Raw genomic sequence first — 18106 nt, 5'->3', positions numbered from 1 at the left:
AATATAGAATAGTTGCCTTTTTCATTCTGTAGTTCTGATCTAATGTAATTTGTGCCTCAAAGATAATTAGCTGATAACCTTCACGAGCAATAACATTTTTGGGAGAGGGGAGGCTGGAGTTTGATTTAAAAATTTAGGGTGTTTAAAACTAACTTTTGCTTTTTAAGTTATCCATTCTCATTTCTTAAAGAAATAGCAATAAATATTTTGTTTGTTTGTTTGTTTTTTTTGGCATAAGTCATTTTTGTCGGTAAATACATTTTTGGTGGCTACTTTAAAGGACAGTATTTCAGATCTAAAGGATAGGACAGGACAAGATAGGTCTAAAGATATGGTATCTACTCGTGCATCACTAGAAGACAACAATATGTGTTTCATTTGGGCTTATTTGTTTTTGAGACTGGGCTATGAGATTAATTTTTGTAGTTTTAGTAGAAACGGGGTTTCAACATGTTTCCCAGGCTGCTCTAGAACTCCTGGGATCAAGCCATCCACCTGCCTTGGCCTCCCAAAGTTCTGGGACTACAGGTTATACCCACATGCCTAGTGTCATTTGGACATATTTAAATCTTCAAAATAAGAGTTTGTCATTGGCTCCTCCCTTCTTTATGATTGTCCTGTTCAACAAATCTAATTCATCTTCTACATTGAGTTCTTTTCATAATTGTTGGAAAATTAACACTTTTCTATGAAAGATAGTAATTCTCTTTAAATTTTAAATATTATCCTCTTTAGGTTATGATGTGATATGTTTGAAATTCACTAGAGTTTTATTTTATGTAAACAAGAAAGGAACTTTTCCCCAGTATGTTCTGAAAGTTATTCTTCAATCCTGAGATTCATGTGGATGTTATTTCATGTTTCCCAAAACCACATACATGTTACCATGTAATACCAAGCTCTTACGTTAAAAGGAGGCCTATTTTGTTTTTTAAATACAGTGAAGAACGAAGAAGTCACATGAGTCGAACCCCTGCCTCCATCTTATTTTACCTTACAGCATCCTACCTTGAACACCTGGGCAGTATTAATTCATGTTATGGGCATTTCCTCTCATTAATGCCTGTCATCTACTGGGCCTCCAGTTTCAGTTGTTTGCTCTAGATGTGAAGCCATGGAGTTGAGTCTGGTTGCAACATATGATGCAAACAGGAACTTGAGGTACACTACTCTCACCTCTTCCGCGACAATGGCCCAGTCCTCTAGGGTTTTCTCAATCTCCTAGAAGTCTGGGATTGCTCCTTCTGTTTGATTCTTCAGAAGCACCATGCACTTACTTCCCCTTGACCCTTAAGACCATTTGTTAGATGCAGTATTCTGATTCTGATTTCGTTTGTTGCTTCCACTTTTTCAGTAAGGCAAAATAAGATAACACTAGAAACCTCTATGTTCTTGTGGTCAGAATACCAAAAAGCAATTTGTATAAGCCAATTCTATTATCAGCCCCATGAGGATAGTTACCACTGTTCCTCCCAGTTTTTCAGATGGGGAACTGAGGCACAGAGAGGTTAAAGAAGCTGTTGAAGATTTCATGGCTTGTCAGTGTTGAAGCTGGAGTTCGAATCCAGTCTTTTAAACACTATTTGCATCATGGGTCTTACAGTTTCTCAGCAAATTGATCCGGTGTTATCTTTTTCCCATCTTCCATTGCATAATAATTTCAAATAAACTTTAAAGGTGTAAACTTATCTTTTTATATTATCTTTTATACCATTACTGAGATTTTAATTGTTGGTGGGTTTAGGTCATTTAGAAAAATTTAGTGTAGGTGGGTTTTCTGGTTGATCTAATCCTCAAATAACAAATCTTAAGACACATGGTGGCATGTTTCTGTACCTCCTGAAGGGTAGTTTGTTAGGGCTGTTGTAATAGCCCAGTGAGGTTCTGTCGACTCAGTCGTTCTGTGTTTGTGGCTCTGTCCTTGGAGTCGTTCCTTTATTTGTTCCTGTCTCTGTTCCTTTCAGTTCAGGCCAGCAGCATTTCTGCCGGTATAAAAGTCTCAAAATCCTTGTCAGTCTTCTGTGCAGTTCATGGACATCCAAGCATCAAGCAAGACAGTCCTGCACAGCTCTTTCCTGGATAACCACGTTCTCTGTTCCTGGCTTCTGCTGACATGCTTGATTGGGTCCATGAGTCCCATGCCTAATCTGTTCAGCAAGTTTGTCTAGCAACACCATCCTCCAGTCTCTGAGCAACCTCCTCTTTGACCATGGCTTACCTGCTTTTTCTGTTTAGGCTTCGTAGCATCATCTGAGCAAACAAGATGAATATTAATCCGGTCAAAGGTTTTTTTTCTGAGACACTTTCCTCAGAAATAGTGTTCTGTACCTCACCAGCTTATCTGCCCTAGGGATGTTACAGTTGTAATCATGATCAGGCCTACATTAGCTCATTAAAATGGGGAGCATAACTTTGTTCACTGTTTATTTTTTCTTTGTGAAGCAATATTAGTAACACTTTAAGAAAGTTTCTTGTTATAATTTCAAGCTTTTTTCCCCCTTTTGTCAATAGATTACATCTTAATCCAAAATATCTTTCAATTTCTCAGGACCCTGATTTTCTATATTCCAGTGGCAAGATAATTATAGCAAGATAACTTCGAACCCTCATTATACGTAACCACTAATAGAAAGCAGTGGTGTAGATAAATAGTATTAGGATCAAAGGAACAGTTGGGACGATTTATATTCAGAGCTAAGGATGAAGTTTTGCTGGATAGCAGACCAGTATGCAGGAAGGTGGTGTGGTAGGAGGAAAATACTGAAGTAATGAAGCATATGGGGCATTTGGGCTCCCATAACTTGGGTTGAAGAGGAATATTCATGTTGACTTGCTGTGGGAGAGAAAGCTGAAAATCTCATTGGTGGAGTAAAATCTTGGAACCCTTAATGCCAGGCTCATAAATTTAGACCTTATTCTAAAGGAAAAGCAGGGTGATTACACCTTATTGAACTCAGGAATGAATGATTGTAAGATATTTGGGGGAGATGAAAGTAACAGCTGTAATGATGGATTATTGTTAGGAGAAATGACAGGCAGGGAAATGAGCCTTCTATGCTAAGATTCAAGGCCTGGCAGTGCAGCTGCAAGGATGCTGGCAGAAGGAATTGAGACAGGAGACACTGTATATGGAGACAAGGCTGAATTTTTAGGGGTGAAGGCGTAGGGAGTGTCTAGGAAATGTGGACTATGAATGTAGGAGAATAGAACTGTGGTATCATTTGGTATAGACAGTGTGGTTTGCAGTTGAAGACATTGAGTGTAGGTATTTTGAATGTAATGGTCATTAGGATGAGAACTCTGGTGGGAGTTTGGGTTTGGATATTATTAAGACTTTGGAGTTAATTTGCATGGAGGTGATAATTGTATCACCAAGATATCTAAAGTCTTACTGTGTCAAAACTGTTCAGTCAGTCTGTTACCAGGTATGTTAGGGATTGTCAAGGTGTATCAGTTAAATCTTGGAGATTATTTATGCACCACCATTTGAATGATAACTTCCCTGTTGCTTAGTGTTGGCCTAGACCTGATAAAACTTTGCGTGAAGTCTTTGTAGAAAACTTGGTTAATAAGATGTGACTGATAACTATGTATTCATGAGAATTAAAGGCATAGTAGATCAAAATAATTTTTTCTTTGAACTTTTCGCCTTTACCCCATGTCTTTTTTTAGTGGATATGTTTGTTGTTGTTGTTAATGGTATTGGATGTTGTATGTAATGTGATGTAGAAAAGGCTATTCATTTGCTCCTAATTTTGGGTTACCTTATGACAGTTTGTTAATAACCATAAATATAACAAAATATATCTTGGAGTAAATTGATCTCAACTCATTGGTTAAAGTATTCTAATCACACATTCATTGGGTTGTTTTATTTGTTGACAACCCAGGTTTTCAGCTTTATAGACCTTTTAGTGCTCAGTTCATTGACACATCATTGTGATGGGCAGATAGTCTTTCCATTGCAGAGATGCTTCCAAATGAGCACTCTTTCCTTTTAGTTTTTCTTGGTACGTAGTTCCCTATGAGGTCCACAAGCCATTAAAACCACATTATAAATGTGAATATATAGATTCTCATCTCTATTCAGAAGAAATTGGGTTTATCACCCACTGAATGTTTGATGATGTAATGCATTATCCTCCATTATGTAGTGACTAAGTATTCATGGATGGTGTGTTCAAGGACCAACTCTGTGTTACTGTATAGTTAGCAAAATGTTTAACACTCTCCAACCTGGTTGTGTTTCAGTGCACTTGCAGGAAAGACATGGTGAAAATTTCAATGGATATCTTTGTGAGGAAATTTCAGCCAGACAGGTATCAGCTTTGGAAACAAGGAAAGGATATATATACCATTGATCACACGAAGCCTACTCCAGCATCCACCCCTGAAGTAAAAGCATGGCTGCAGAGAAGGAGGAAAGTAAGAAAAGCATCCCGGAGGTAATGACCCCTCACCCCACTGACCCTCCTTGCCTGTAGTGTTTTCTCAGTTAAAATGGGTCATTGGATGTGGCAATTTACTTGCTTTTTCTATTGATTCATCATAACTTAATACCTTTCTGAAAATGTGACACAAATTATGTTTAACTGTTAGATGTGTAATAAATACAATGTAGGAAGAGATGTATATTTATTTTGTTTGAGAATATTCCTGAAGTTACTCTACATGGCAAATAGAACAATATAGAACTTGTTAGACCACTTACATGAATGTATTTTATGGTTGTATTGTTCCTTTCTGTGCATTTCCATATGTTAATCAATAACTTGATTTTCCACTTTTTCATTTTGCCACCATTTTGCTTTTTGGCTTTAGTGGTCATCTTCTTCATTTGTCCAACATCCGAGCTACTACTGTCATCTGGATGCTTATATTTTACTACATTTTATGCACTTGGTTTTATTCTTTTGTAAGATGTAAAACACAGCACATGGCATTTCTGAAACATGCTTATCCTTGTGAACTTTATTCTCCATTCCGTCTTTGTGGCCAGGATCATTTCAAAAGCTTTTAGATCTGCTGTGGGCATCTTGTTGTTTTAAAACCTATTGAATAGGGTGTGTGTTGTATTGCTCAGGTCCTTAGGCTACCTTTTAAGGCTCTTATGTTTTCCAATTTTATATTAAATTTTCCTCTTCAATATTACTCATTGTTTTTCTTTCAGATTATAAAAGTAATATTTGTGCATTGGAGGAAATTTGTAAAATAAGGAAAAGAATAATGAAGGAATCCCATATCACTCATAACCTCACTATCCAGAGATAACCAGTGTTAACATTTTGTATATATCCTTTACCTATGTATTTATTATGTATTTTATGAATATTATATATCTTTCCAAATTTGGGGCCATGCTCTATTAACAATCTGATGATGAGTTTTGAGTGTTTTTTTCATGTAACTGATTGATTTGCTGCAACATAATTTTTAATGCCTGCATGTGTTTTATCCCCTGTAGAGTGTTTCCACCTTTTTTGATATTAACTAAGTAACACCATAATTTTGCATCTTTGCCCAGACTTATGATGCTTATTTTCTGTCTTTTCTTTTCCCTGATATTTGTTTTCTGCTAATTTAAAATGGTAGTGAGTGAAAGAACCTTAGTAACACGGAGTCAAACTTCGGCATTTTATAAGAGCTAGACCTGAGGTGCAGAACTAACTCAGGTGTTGATATTTCACCCTATAGTTTACCGCAATGACTTCAATGTGTTTGTTAGTAGGTCAGGACCAACATTTTAAAATGCGGTGGTAAAATAGAATAAAAACTATTGTAGTGCTTCCTCTGTGATAAGGGCAAATATTCACTCATGACGTGTGAGTATGTGTGTCTGTGGTATATAGTGCCACTATCTGAAATGTATAACTCACTGTGTGTTACATTCAAGAAAAGTTTGAGAAATACTAATTTGGACAGTCAGTGTTTTTGATAAATGTGTTAATTCATAGCACTAAAGAAGCCAACATTGGGAGGAGGCAGTATCCAATCCTGAGTTCAGAATACATACCAGGAGAACATCTTGAACATTGTTCTTTAGTGGATGGAAAACACAGTATTTTCATTAGGTGTATGACTTGGTTTCCAGTTATTAACCACAGTGGGCCTTTTGGGTTGATAGAGACCATAGATTTATGACACTTGAGCAGATCTAAATACTTGTCAATGGGTTCAAATAATCAATGGAACTTGCTTACCTAATTAGAAAGCCTGACTATGGGCTTGTTTAATATGCTCAGCCTTGTGGCTTGATATTTAGAGATTATTGATCTCCCTTTGGAAATATCCCATTTAGGGAAGTCTGATGAAGGAAATGATTCATTGACGTCTCAAGCACACGTCAGCCTTCTTTTTTTTCACACGTACTACACCGTTTATAATGTTGAGATTTTCCCACATCAGCCAATGCATGGATTTGCAACAAAAGTGATGATGGTGATGACGATACTACTACTGTTACTGCCATCAGCAGCAGGGAAAGCTGATTTATATAGGTTATCGCTGGCCACCCTATTCTCTGCTCTCCCTGCCTTTGTACAGTGCTTAGTCTTGTGGTGGTTTCCCGGATGTGTGTAATACATATGGGTGTGTTTTGGACACTGTTGCTTTGAGTTGATTTGTAATTGTTCCTAGTTGTTAGGAATGTTTGTTTCATATGTAAAAAGCATATATGCCAAAGCTATCAAGTGACTTGCTGGAAAATAGAGAGGAAGAAGATAAAAATTGTGTTCACTCCGAAAATAGTATGTTGATATATGATGTTAAATACATAAAATTAGGCCGGATGTGGTGGCTCATGCCTGTTATCCCAGCACTTTGGAAGGCCAGTGAGGGAGGATCACTTGAGGCCAGGAGTTCTAGACCACCCTGGGCAATATAGTGAGACAGTGTCTTTATGAAACACACACACACACACACACACACACACACACACCCCCACCCCCACCCACACCCCCACCCACACCCACACCCACACCCACGTACCAGTTAGCCTTGTTTCTGTTTTAAACCCTTTAGCTGTTGATGAATTGGCATTTAATTTGAACTATTTTCATACATACCTGACAATTATACAAAGTTAATGAAAAGTAGTCAGTAGTTTACCTTGAAATATAAAAAATTTACTTTTAGCACTAGCTTTACAGGATATCCTGATTTTTCATTTATTTTCTTCATTATCTAAATATTTTATTTATTGATTTGGTTTCTCTCTCAACATTTTTTACTTTATTTTTATTTTCAGACTTTTAAAATATTGCTACAAAATTTTAGCAATGGCCCTTTTTCAAAATAATGTTTAATAATTATTTACAGTTGTGTGAATTTTAAAATTTTATTGATTGATCTGAGAATTGTTCTTAAGATTTTGATTTCAAATTTAATATTTCAGTTGTGAACATTGACTTGGCATAGTGATTAACAATGTCAGTTTTTTCCTTCTTTAAGCAAGTGAAAATGACATTTATATTGGGATGTGTTTTTCATATCCATTGCAAACATCCCGCTCTGACCACTGCTTTTCTTGTTGACAGCTTCCAGTGTGCTAGATCTACCTCTAAAAGGCCTAAGGCTGAGGAGGAAGAGGAAGTGTCAGCTGAAGTTGATGGGGCAGAGGTCCCTAACCCCGACTCAGGCACAGATGACCTCAAGGTCAATGAAAAGTCAGAAGCAGCAGCGAAGCTGAGGAACACAGAAGCACCTTCAGAAGAAGAGTCCTCTGCTAGCAGGATGCAGGTGGATCAGAATTTATCAGATCATATCAAACTCTCAGGTGAGAAGATGGTTGATTATGTTTCACATATAAGTAGTAGGTGGTTGATGATCACATGTCTTAAACCTATGTTCACTATGACAAGTATCTGACTAGTCCACGTAGCTTAATCAATAATCTACCCAAAGTCATGGGGTAACTCAACCAAGAGTCCCAGGGGATATTATACAAAGCCTCACTGCTGTGTGTCACAGAATTGTGAGACCAGCAGCCAGCAGTGCCTATTTGGTTTAATAAAAAAGAAGATACTAAAATGAGATTTTTTTTTTTTTTTTTAGTGCAACTCAATTTACAATATACATTTTTGGAAGGCTTCTTTTGAATTCACATGAGTAGAGAAAACCAATTATCGATGAGTCTTTGTAGATTCTTAGCTTTCGACTTAAGAAGAAAATAAAGATCAAGGTTTTAAGAACAACAACAATAATAAAAAGTCAACCTAGTGAAATGACATGTATAGTCCCCTCGCTTCTCTTCTGTACTAAAACAATTGTCTAAAAATCTCAGCTACTTTGCCTTTTCTCCCTTTGGTAGCATATTTTTCTGAAACTGCTTTAATGATTTGCCTCTTTCATATTTGTTGGAGTTTTTGTCTCGTAATAATCAAGCTAATCCTTGTGTTCCTCTCATACTTCTCATCCTGTAAATCCTTCCTCATGGGATTCCCCCCTCTGCCAGAATCTGACTCCCTCTGCTGCTTCCCCCTCACTCATGGCACCATTGCTCTTGCCTGGACGACTGCAGCAATTGCTCCCTTCTTATTCAGGAGTGTCAGCTGTAGTCACGCCAGCTAGTCAGTTCTCCAGGTGACCATCAGAGTGATCTTTAAAAGAAAAGAAGCTTAGGTCTTCTCACTACCTTCTTATTAGTATTATTCTACCTACAATAAAAGAAAAAGTCCTCATATAGTCCTGAACTGGTCCTCAGCTGCTTCTCCAGCCTCATTGCCTTTGCTCTTGAAATAGCTGTGTGGATAGAGTTTAAACCACAGAACTTTTAAAAAATGAGTTCGTGTTTTGGTGGAGAGCTAGGCAAATAACCACATAATTACAATCCAGTGTGGTAAGTAGCATTATAGAGATCGCTTAGGATGTTGCTGGTTTACCAAGGAAGGACTTCAAACACACAAAAGCTGGAGAGCCAAGGTTTCTTGGCAAAGGTGATATCTGAATTGAGTTTCGATGAATGGATACGAGATAGCAAGGTAGAGAAGGTAGCGAAGGGAATTACAACAAATGCAGAAAAGAGAATTAGGCAATACATACGGATATTTTGTTATAGTCCTTTTTTTTTTTTTTTTCTTTTTTGAGATAGACTCTCTCTCTGCCGCTCAGGCTGGAGTATTGTGGCACAATCTTAGCTCACTGAAACCTCTGCCTCCCAGGTTCAAGCAGTTTTCTTGCCTCAGCCTCCTGAGTAGCTGGGACCACAGGTGTGCGCCACCATGCCCGACTAATTTTTATATTTTTAGTAGAGCTGGGGTTTTGCCATGTTGGCCTGGCTGATCTCGAACTTCTGGCCTCAAGTGATCCACCTGCCTTGGCCTCCCGAAGTGCTGGGATTACACATGTGAGCCACCGTGCCCGGCCCCTCATTATGCTTTCTCTTATACTATGTTTAATTAGCCAGTTTATGAATTGCTGGATGGTTTTGCCTAAGGGCCCTCAATTTCATTAGTTCTGTCACTCTATGGTTCTTTGCACGCTGATCTCCAGATTTTGAACCCTGGCATAATACTTAAGTAGAAGAACTAGATTGTTCAGTATCAGAGCTAGTATGTGATGGGTACAAATGAGGCTTGTTTTGTGTATGTGCATGTATGTGTGTGTGCATGCGTATGCATGTGTGTGTAAGATATGGAATCAGTTGGGAATAGTTTACTAATTCTACTTAGTAATAATACAATGCAAGATTTATTAACAGTCTTCTGTTTTATCCTCAGGAAACAGCTGCTTAAGTACATCTGTAACAGAAGACATAAAAACTGAGGATGACAAAGCTTATGCATGTAGAAGTGAACCTTCTATACTCAGTGAGGCTGATGATTCCATTCCATTATCTAGTGGTTATGAGAAGCCCGAGAAATCAGACCCACCCAAGCTTTCATGGCCAAAGTCACCTCAGTCATGCTCATCAGTGTCAGAGAGTAATGATGTGTTAACAGAGGAAGAAGAGAGTGATGTGGAGAGCCATGGGAATGGCCTTGAACCTGGGGAAATCCCAGCGGTCCCCAGTGGAGAGAGAAATGGCTTCAAAGTCCCCAGTGTATGTGGCAATATCCATTTTTACCATATTCATTGTATGGTGAAAGCACATTTTGAAAACAACATTCTGTACACTGAAATCCTCCTTTAGGGCACAGATAAGTAACATTTTACATTTATGGGTCTTAATCATATTCATTCAGTAACTGGGAGGTAAGCCTTTTGTGAGCTGTGGCTCACATAGTGATACTTCAGCACATGCAGCTTATGGCCACATGTCGACGCTTGGTTTTCTTTTTTTTGTTAAAAAATTAAACTCTTTATTTTGAGGGAATTGTAGATTTATATGCAGTTGTAGGAAATAGTGCACAGTGATTCTTTGTACCCTTTACTCAGTTTCTCCCAATGCTACCATCTTAGAATACTATAGTACAAAGTCACAGTCATATTGACATTGGTACAGTAAAGATCACAGAATTGTTCTGTCACTTGCAGAAGAATTCACCTGCTGGGCACTGACTACTTCCTGCTAATAGTTAATTCCTCCTGGTCCCAGCCTTCCCACAGCTTCTGTTTCACTGTCAGGACTTACCTGGTCATGCTTTCTTCTTACTCTTTCCTCATGGACCCTGAATCTCAGGACCAGGGTGACCTTTCTTGTCCTGCCCCCTCCTCGAAAGAGGTCTTTGCCTCTGAGAAAAGACTCCTCTGTGTTATTTAGCTTCCCATTGTGACTTTTTGGAAAATTGTACATTATTGTCCTTGTGCAGTATTAATATTCCATATTCAGTAGAAACTGTCCATGTAGTTGTAAGAGTGGATCAGGGGAGGTAGGACTGTCTGTAGCAGTTGTCAGAATTCAGTACTTTTTTTGATGTATCCAACCGGATTAGGGAATTCAAGTGGATGAGGAAGGAGTAATTGTTTGAACTGACAAGTTGCGCTGGCTGCAGAACAGACACTGCTCCTGCTCGTTTCAATTCAAAACAGGTCTTTGTGTCCCTGAGTAGGAGCAAGGGAGGTTGTATAAAGATAGCAACTTTGAATACCCTGCTTCTCATCAGTCGCAAAATGTTAATTAAATATACTTTTCTGATTTGACCCAATAGCGTTTATCTTTTTATGTAGAATTGTATATCTCATTGAATTTATAAACACTTATCAAAAACAAGAAAGATGAAAAAAAATATGGTCTGGTTTCTTTGAAGAGGCGCCTAAGAGTAGTCTGAAAATGGCATTCACATACTAGTAAGCAAAATTTACAACTTTGGCCAAATGTGGTGGCTCATTTCTGTAATCCCTGCACTTTGAGAGACTGAGGTGGGAGGATCCCTTGAGCCCAGAGGTTCGAGATGAGCCTGGGCAACATGGTCAGACCCTGTGTCTACAAAAAAAATTAAAGAAAAATTTAGTGGTGTGTGCCTGTGGTCCTAGCTACTAAGGAGGCTAAGGTGGGAGGATCACTCGAGATCAGGAATTCAAGGCTGCAGTGAGCTGTGATCCCACCACTGTGCTCTATCCTGGGTGACAGAGTAAGAGACTCTGTCTCTCAAAAAGAAAGACGGGGGTGCAGGCGCAGTGGCTCATGCCTGTAATCCCAGCACTTTGGGAGGCCGAGGCGGGCAGATCACGAGGTCAGGAGATCAAGACTATCCTGGCTAACACGGTGAAACCCCATCTCTACTAAAAATACAAAAAAATTAGCCGGGCCTGGTGGTGTGCGCTTGTAGTCCCAGCTACTCAGGAGGCTGAGGCAGGAGAATGGGGTGAACCCAAGAGGTGGAGCTTGCAGTGAGCCGAGATCGCACCACTGCACTCCAGCCTGGGGGACAGAGCGAGACTCTGTCTCAATAAAAAAAGGAAAAAAAAAATTTATAACTTAATTTCATGAATGAATTAAATGTAGTCGAGCAGATATTCTTTGGACAGGTGAATGAGTCAAATGCCCGCTTTAGTTACATTTAGTGACATTCTTTAAAGTAGAATGGAGCTGAAAGTTTCAGATTTCTTTGCTCTCAAGGAAGGTGATTATAGATCTAGTGCTCTTTTCCTTCATCTTTATCATTTCCCCGAGCAAAGACTGACAGCAGAGAAACCAACATTGCTATTGAAGGCTGAGAGGCTTGGCTTGCCCGTAAGAATAGCTGCATGACATTCTTTTCTTACATCGTGGTGTTGGATAACTCCTAGATATAATACCGCCCCACTTAATTTTTGTGTAGTTTTGGTCAGTGTTTTTTAGTCATTAGTGTATACTGATAGCTGCTGGTGTTAGTTGATCTACTCAATAAGTATTAATGTTATATTTTAAACTCTGTCTACCCATCCATCCATCCATCTTGGGCTCCATGCTGTGCCTGGAACACATTACGTATGTTCTCACTTTACGTGCTATTCTTGCTCCCCCAAATACTCCTCCCCCAGATAATCATATGTATGCACTCAAAGTTCCCCCCAAGTATCACTGTATCAGAAAGGCCTTCTCTGATTACCCTATAAAACTGCCCCTCCCCATCACTTTCTGTTCCTTTGTCCTTTATTTTTCTTCGTTGCATATTTACCGAGAAATATCTGATAAATACGATTTATTCATTTATTTATTTTTTATTTTTTATTTTATTTTATTTATTTTTTTTTTGAGACGGAGTCTCGCTCTGTCGCCCAGGCTGGAGTGCAGTGGCCGGATCTCAGTTCACTGCAAGCTCCGCCTCCCGGGTTTACGCCATTCTCCTGCCTCAGCCTCCCGAGTAGCTGGGACTACAGACGCCCGCCATCTCGCCCGGCTAATTTTTTGTATTTTTTTTTTTAGTAGAGACGGGGTTTCACCGTGTTAGCCAGGATGGTCTCGATCTCCTGACCTCATGATCTGCCCGTCTCGGCCTCCCAAAGTGCTGGGATTACAGGCTTGAGCCACCGCGCCCAGTCTTATTCATTTATTATATATTCCCTTAACCCTCTATAATCTACGCTTCTTGAGAGCGAAACCTGACGTAATTTATCCTGTTATAGCTCCAGCTATGACAACAGTATGGTGCACAGTAGTGTGTTGATATTTCTTCTTGGCTGAGTTATAATTTCCCATGTTGTTTTATTAGCTATTATAAACATAGGTAGCTGTCTTCCTATATTGCATTTGTCATTCTTTTCTTATTCCTAGCTTTGATTACAGTGGTCTTACACATTTTCTTAGAATCATATGTTGGAGTCAGAGGCCAGAGTAGTTTCTCTATATCTGGCCACTGCTTCTTCAGCTTACCAGGAAGAAGACTAAGATTGTTTTCTTTCATAGTCAACTCTTCAGGTAAGCCCGCTGGGTTCAAACTCTCTCTGATATCCTCTTTCCCCTCCTCGTGCCTTTAAAAATTTTGCGTTGTGCAAGCAAGAGAGCTTAAAAGGTGGGTCCTAGCTGGAAGGTGTAAGGATACACAAGACTTTCTACCTGGGAAAGGAATATATAGTCTGTAAATCTCAGGCCAAAAAAATCATTGGTAAAATTTAAGTGGTTTCAACATGGCATTAATGCATCATTAAAAAAAGAGAATACTTTTGGTTTCTTGTTTGACTGTTTATGTATATGATCTAGAAGTGGTGATACATTTCTGAATGGAAAGAAGTATACAGCCTCAACTTTGCAGGATTGTCTTCTCTGGGAGGATAGAAAATAAAATTCCTTGCTAAATGTTAACATGGGAACATCTTAGAGGTGACCAAGAGCCACAGTCCTGTATTTTTATGAGAATGCAATCTTAGATTTACTTATTTATTTTTGGAGACAAGGTCTTGCCCTGTCACCCAGGCTGTTGTTCAGTGGTATGATCTTGGCTTATTGCAGCCTCGACCTCCTGGACTCAAGCGATCCTCCCACCGTAGCCTCCTGAGCAGCTGGGACCATAGGCATATGCTACTAGACCTGGCTAATTTTTTTTTTTTAAATTATTGACACAGAGTCTCCCTGGGTTGACCAGGCTAGTCTCAAACTCCTGGGCTCAAGTGATCCATCTACCTTGGCCTGCCAAAATGCTGAGATTACAGGCATGAGCCACTGTGCCTGGCCTATAATCCTAAATGTAGATTAGTTGTAAGACCTTTAGAAAACTTGCTAACTGTTTAGCTTATTGCAGGTTTAATAGGCTTACCCTGCCCTACAGTTTGTATTTTAATACAAAGTAGAAGAAGAGTTAATTGACCTCTGGGTAAAATTACTATAATTGATTCCTATTTCTTTTGACCTTAAGGTTAAATTTCTTAAAAGACTAATTCCCCAAGAGGTAAACAACCACAAGATTTCTTCAACATTAAGTTATAAATCATTGTGATCTGTAGGGTGTTTTTTTTTTTTTTTTTTTTTTTTTTGTATTGTTCTTTTGATAATGGTATTTCCCCCATGTTTGTCTGTAACTAGATTAACAGAGGGGGAGAGCAACAAAACTCTAAGAGTTGGCGCCATCCACCTTAACACGCTCCAGCAGGATCCCCAGCTGACTCCTTGTGAAGCCAGCAGGGCCCCAAGTGTGAAGGTTGAGATGGTGACCCCTTTTCAGGAATTTTTTTTTTTTCTTTTTTTTTTGGTGTGTAACAACTATTAATAAAAAATTGCTGGTAGAAAAATTCCAACAAGTAGCAAATACATACTATTAGGAGATCATACATAATAAACAATTTACAGGTAAAAGGAATTTGGAACTTAGAGTTAAAGAGTTACTTCATATAAGCTAGCCTTATTACTGGTAAAAGTCTTCCAGTTTTATGTCATGGGGTAAAATCAGTCAGCCTTGACATATGTTTTAGAGTTCTACAGAAGAAGCTGAGACTCATTTCCTAAAGATGTTGGATTTTAGAGTTAACATGCTGTAGGTTTCTTTACATTGTCTTTACTTTTAACTTGAACTCTTTACATTAATTTAACCACCTTCAGTAAAAATCTATGTGCCATATCCTTTTCCGTATCCTTTTGTAACTGGTGTGGGATGAAAAATCCTTTTTCCTTCACTAGATTGCTGTGATGCAGCTGGATGTAACACAGTTTCATTTATAATCATTTACCATTCCTGGATGTAAATTTATCTTTTTCCCCTTTTTGTCCTTTTTTTAAGACAGGGTCTCGCTCTGTTATTCATGCTGGAGTGCAGTGGAGGGTGATCACGGCTCACTGCAGCCTCAACCTCCCAGGCCTAAGTAATCCTACCTCAGCCCCACAAGCAGCTGGGACCACAGGCATGCACCATCACGCTTGGTTAATTTAAAAAAAAAAAACATTTTTGTAGAGATGGGTTTTGCTATTGCCCAGGCTAGTCTTGAACTCCTGGGCTCAAGCAGTTCTCCTGCCTCAGCCCCGCAAAGTGCTGAGATTATAAGCATTAGCCACTGTGTGCCTGGTTACCTTTCTTACCTTTCTTTTATAAAAAAGAAATTTTTATTGCCTCAAATTCAAAATCAGATCCCTGACTAGTAAGTGTCTTGTAAATGTCTCTTAGCATCATGAAGGCCTTGTTTTTTCTGTGTCTAGAGGATTAATTCAGGCAGGTTTTCTGTTAAGAATCCTTCTCTGAAGTATTCTCCAGTTTTACTTATGGAAATGATTAACTAAGGTCACGTGTCTGTGAGAATGCTGTTAAGTGAGTAACAAGAAGCTCACGTTTCTTGTTTAAATAAATGTATCAGAGTAGATAGATATCTTTCACAGATTTTTCCCCCTCTTTCCCTCACTTTTCACTTATGTTCCATATTTAGTTAGAAAACAAGATCATGGCTGGACATAGTGGCTGATGCCTGTAGTCCCAGCTACTTAGGAAGCAGAGGTGGGAGGATTGCTTGAGCTCGGGAATTTGAGACCAGCCTGGGCACCTTGGGGAGACCCTGTATCATAAAAAAGTAAAAATATCATGAATGTAGGGATTAGGGATCATAGTAGTTTCTATAAAACCAACCCCCGGTTGAATTCTAACTCTAGTAATAGAAGTAACGTGACATATTTGCATTTATTTGCATATATCACAATGTTGAGTTCTTTTTTTTTTTTTCTACTTTATTATACCCAGTACAAACCATTTTCCCTTTAGTGTTAAGACAATTATATGACAATTCTGTATAAAGTAATTAATACTTAATGTACAATAGTCATGATTGTAATTACCCTTTTCCATGGTAGACTCTCTTCAGTATAACTTTTCTGAAGGGAATAGGCTATGCTAAGGCTGTACCAATACATGGAGAAGGCTACTTTCTCCTCTGTCCTTATTTGCCTAGGAAGTTTATTTTGATATGGGCCATCATAAATTGGCCCAGAGTTTCTTTTGGAAAGCAGTTCTGATTTCGGTTTGTATAGCTTGCAAAATTTATAAATGGATTGGTTTGATGAAGTCGTCTCAAGGGTTTGAGGTTAAATATTTTGTAGAAATGATGATTGTAGCTTTTGCAACAGTCTTTCTTTCCTCTCTAATATGTTAAGGACCCCTGGTGACCTCTGGGGATTTTCAGAATTGATTAGAAAATCAGAGAAGTTTTGTGATGGCTTAAGGTTTTTCCAAGCTTTCAAACTGACAACAGAGAATATTCTGTTGCCCGAAGTAAATTATTTACATCACTGGGAACTTGAATGTTACCTCAGCCATTTGCCTCTGTGTCTAAGTTGCCTGCAAAATTGAAAGTGAATAAACGTTATCATTGTTAGATTGTGATGTGCAGTGAGTGTTTTGCTCACTGGGAGCATACAATTCCAAATCCAACTTGTTTTGGGGATTTTCTGCGCTCACTAGTCTGCTCCTTTTGCACTCCTCATATATAGGAACATAACTATATTAGAGCATCAGAGAGTTTTGCATCTTTAAACAACAATCAGTGTCTTCTATTGGTGAATGAGCATTTCTCTATTGAAGCTGGAGAGTTTCTTCCTAACAGAAAGGCTGCACAGGGGAAAGTGACTTGGTCCAGGACCTCTGGGAGCTGCTGTGCCACTGAGAGATGAGCCACTTGTACATTGCTCTTCTCTTTAGAACAGTGCAGTGGCTCTTTGATACTCAAATAACCTGAAATGCCATAGATCAATCTGACTGGTGGCACATCCTGTAATTACAGGATCAGGAAGGACTTTGTGACTCTTAGCCTGTTATTTTCTGGGAAAAGATTTTCCATGTTGAACAGCAAAACATGAAAGTTGGTGGTGGTGGAGAAGAGGGGTCTATATAATAAAAGAATGATGATTAGAATGTGTCTTTACATAAAAATTAGCATCTAACTTATTTTTTGGTGAAAAATAATCTTAAATATATACTACATATGTTTATATTTTATAATTTAAATGAAAATACTGAACTGCGTCTTTTTTTCTTTTAATTGAAATGTTTTTCGGTTGCATTTTTTTATAAGGTTAGGCAGCTGGATAAGGTGACTGAAACTTCAATTAAAATTCTGTTTAATGCCCAGTTGTTTAAAAATTATACAAATGTATTGAAACCTAGACTGATTAAGCAAAGCTGTTTGGGTTGTTTTATTCTCGAAGCATCCAGGATATGTAGGTATTCGTCCAGGATATGTAGGTATTCTTCTGTTGCCATTTGTTGATATTATTGGCATATTCCTGCTCTTTTCTGAGTTCACTGTCCATAGGGAATGAGGATGTATATGAAGTGCATGGGTGAACTGTGCATGCTCTTGTGCACCCATGCACTTGGGGGAGAGGGCAATGCTCTTTTCTCTGGCCATATTAGAAGTGATGATAATCCCAGCACTTTGGGAGGCCGAGACGGGCGGATCATGAGGTCAGGAGATCGAGACCATCCTGGCTAACATGGTGAAACCCCGTCTCTACTAAAAAATACAAAAAACTAGCCGGGCAAGGTGACGGGTGCCTGTAGTCCCAGCTACTCGGGAGGCTGAGGCAGGAGAATGGCGTGAACCCGGGAGGCGGAGCTTGCAGTGAGCCGAGATCCGGCCACTGCACTCCAGCCTGGGCGACAGAGCCAGACTCCGTCTCAAAAAAAAAAAGAAGTGATGAACCCTGAGGGGCAGCCAGCTTAGAAATCTGTGGCAGTATTTATTTCTCCCTTCCTTCCCTCCTTCCTTCCTTCCTTCCTTCCTGCCTTCCTTCCTTCCTTCCTTCCTTCCTTCCTTCCTTCCTTCCTTCCTTCCT

At 38.9% G+C, this 18106-nt stretch overlaps 1 protein-coding gene across 1 annotated transcript in view; it reads left to right on the top strand.

Annotated features, from left to right (window-relative positions):
• KDM4C (lysine demethylase 4C) overlaps positions 1–18106 on the top strand; it is a 430799-nt gene that overhangs the window by 220315 nt on the left and 192378 nt on the right. Inside the window, 4 exon segments of the mRNA XM_017857354.1 lie at positions 4252–4445; positions 7536–7774; positions 9717–10046; positions 14391–14495. Coding sequence (XP_017712843.1) covers positions 4252–4445; positions 7536–7774; positions 9717–10046; positions 14391–14495 — 868 coding nt within the window.

The sequence above is a fragment of the Rhinopithecus bieti genome, unplaced genomic scaffold (assembly GCF_001698545.2).
Source record: "Rhinopithecus bieti isolate Rb0 unplaced genomic scaffold, ASM169854v2 scaffold_42039, whole genome shotgun sequence".
Taxonomy (NCBI): Eukaryota; Metazoa; Chordata; class Mammalia; order Primates; family Cercopithecidae; genus Rhinopithecus; species Rhinopithecus bieti.
This window is presented reverse-complemented; position numbering and strand designations above follow the sequence as displayed.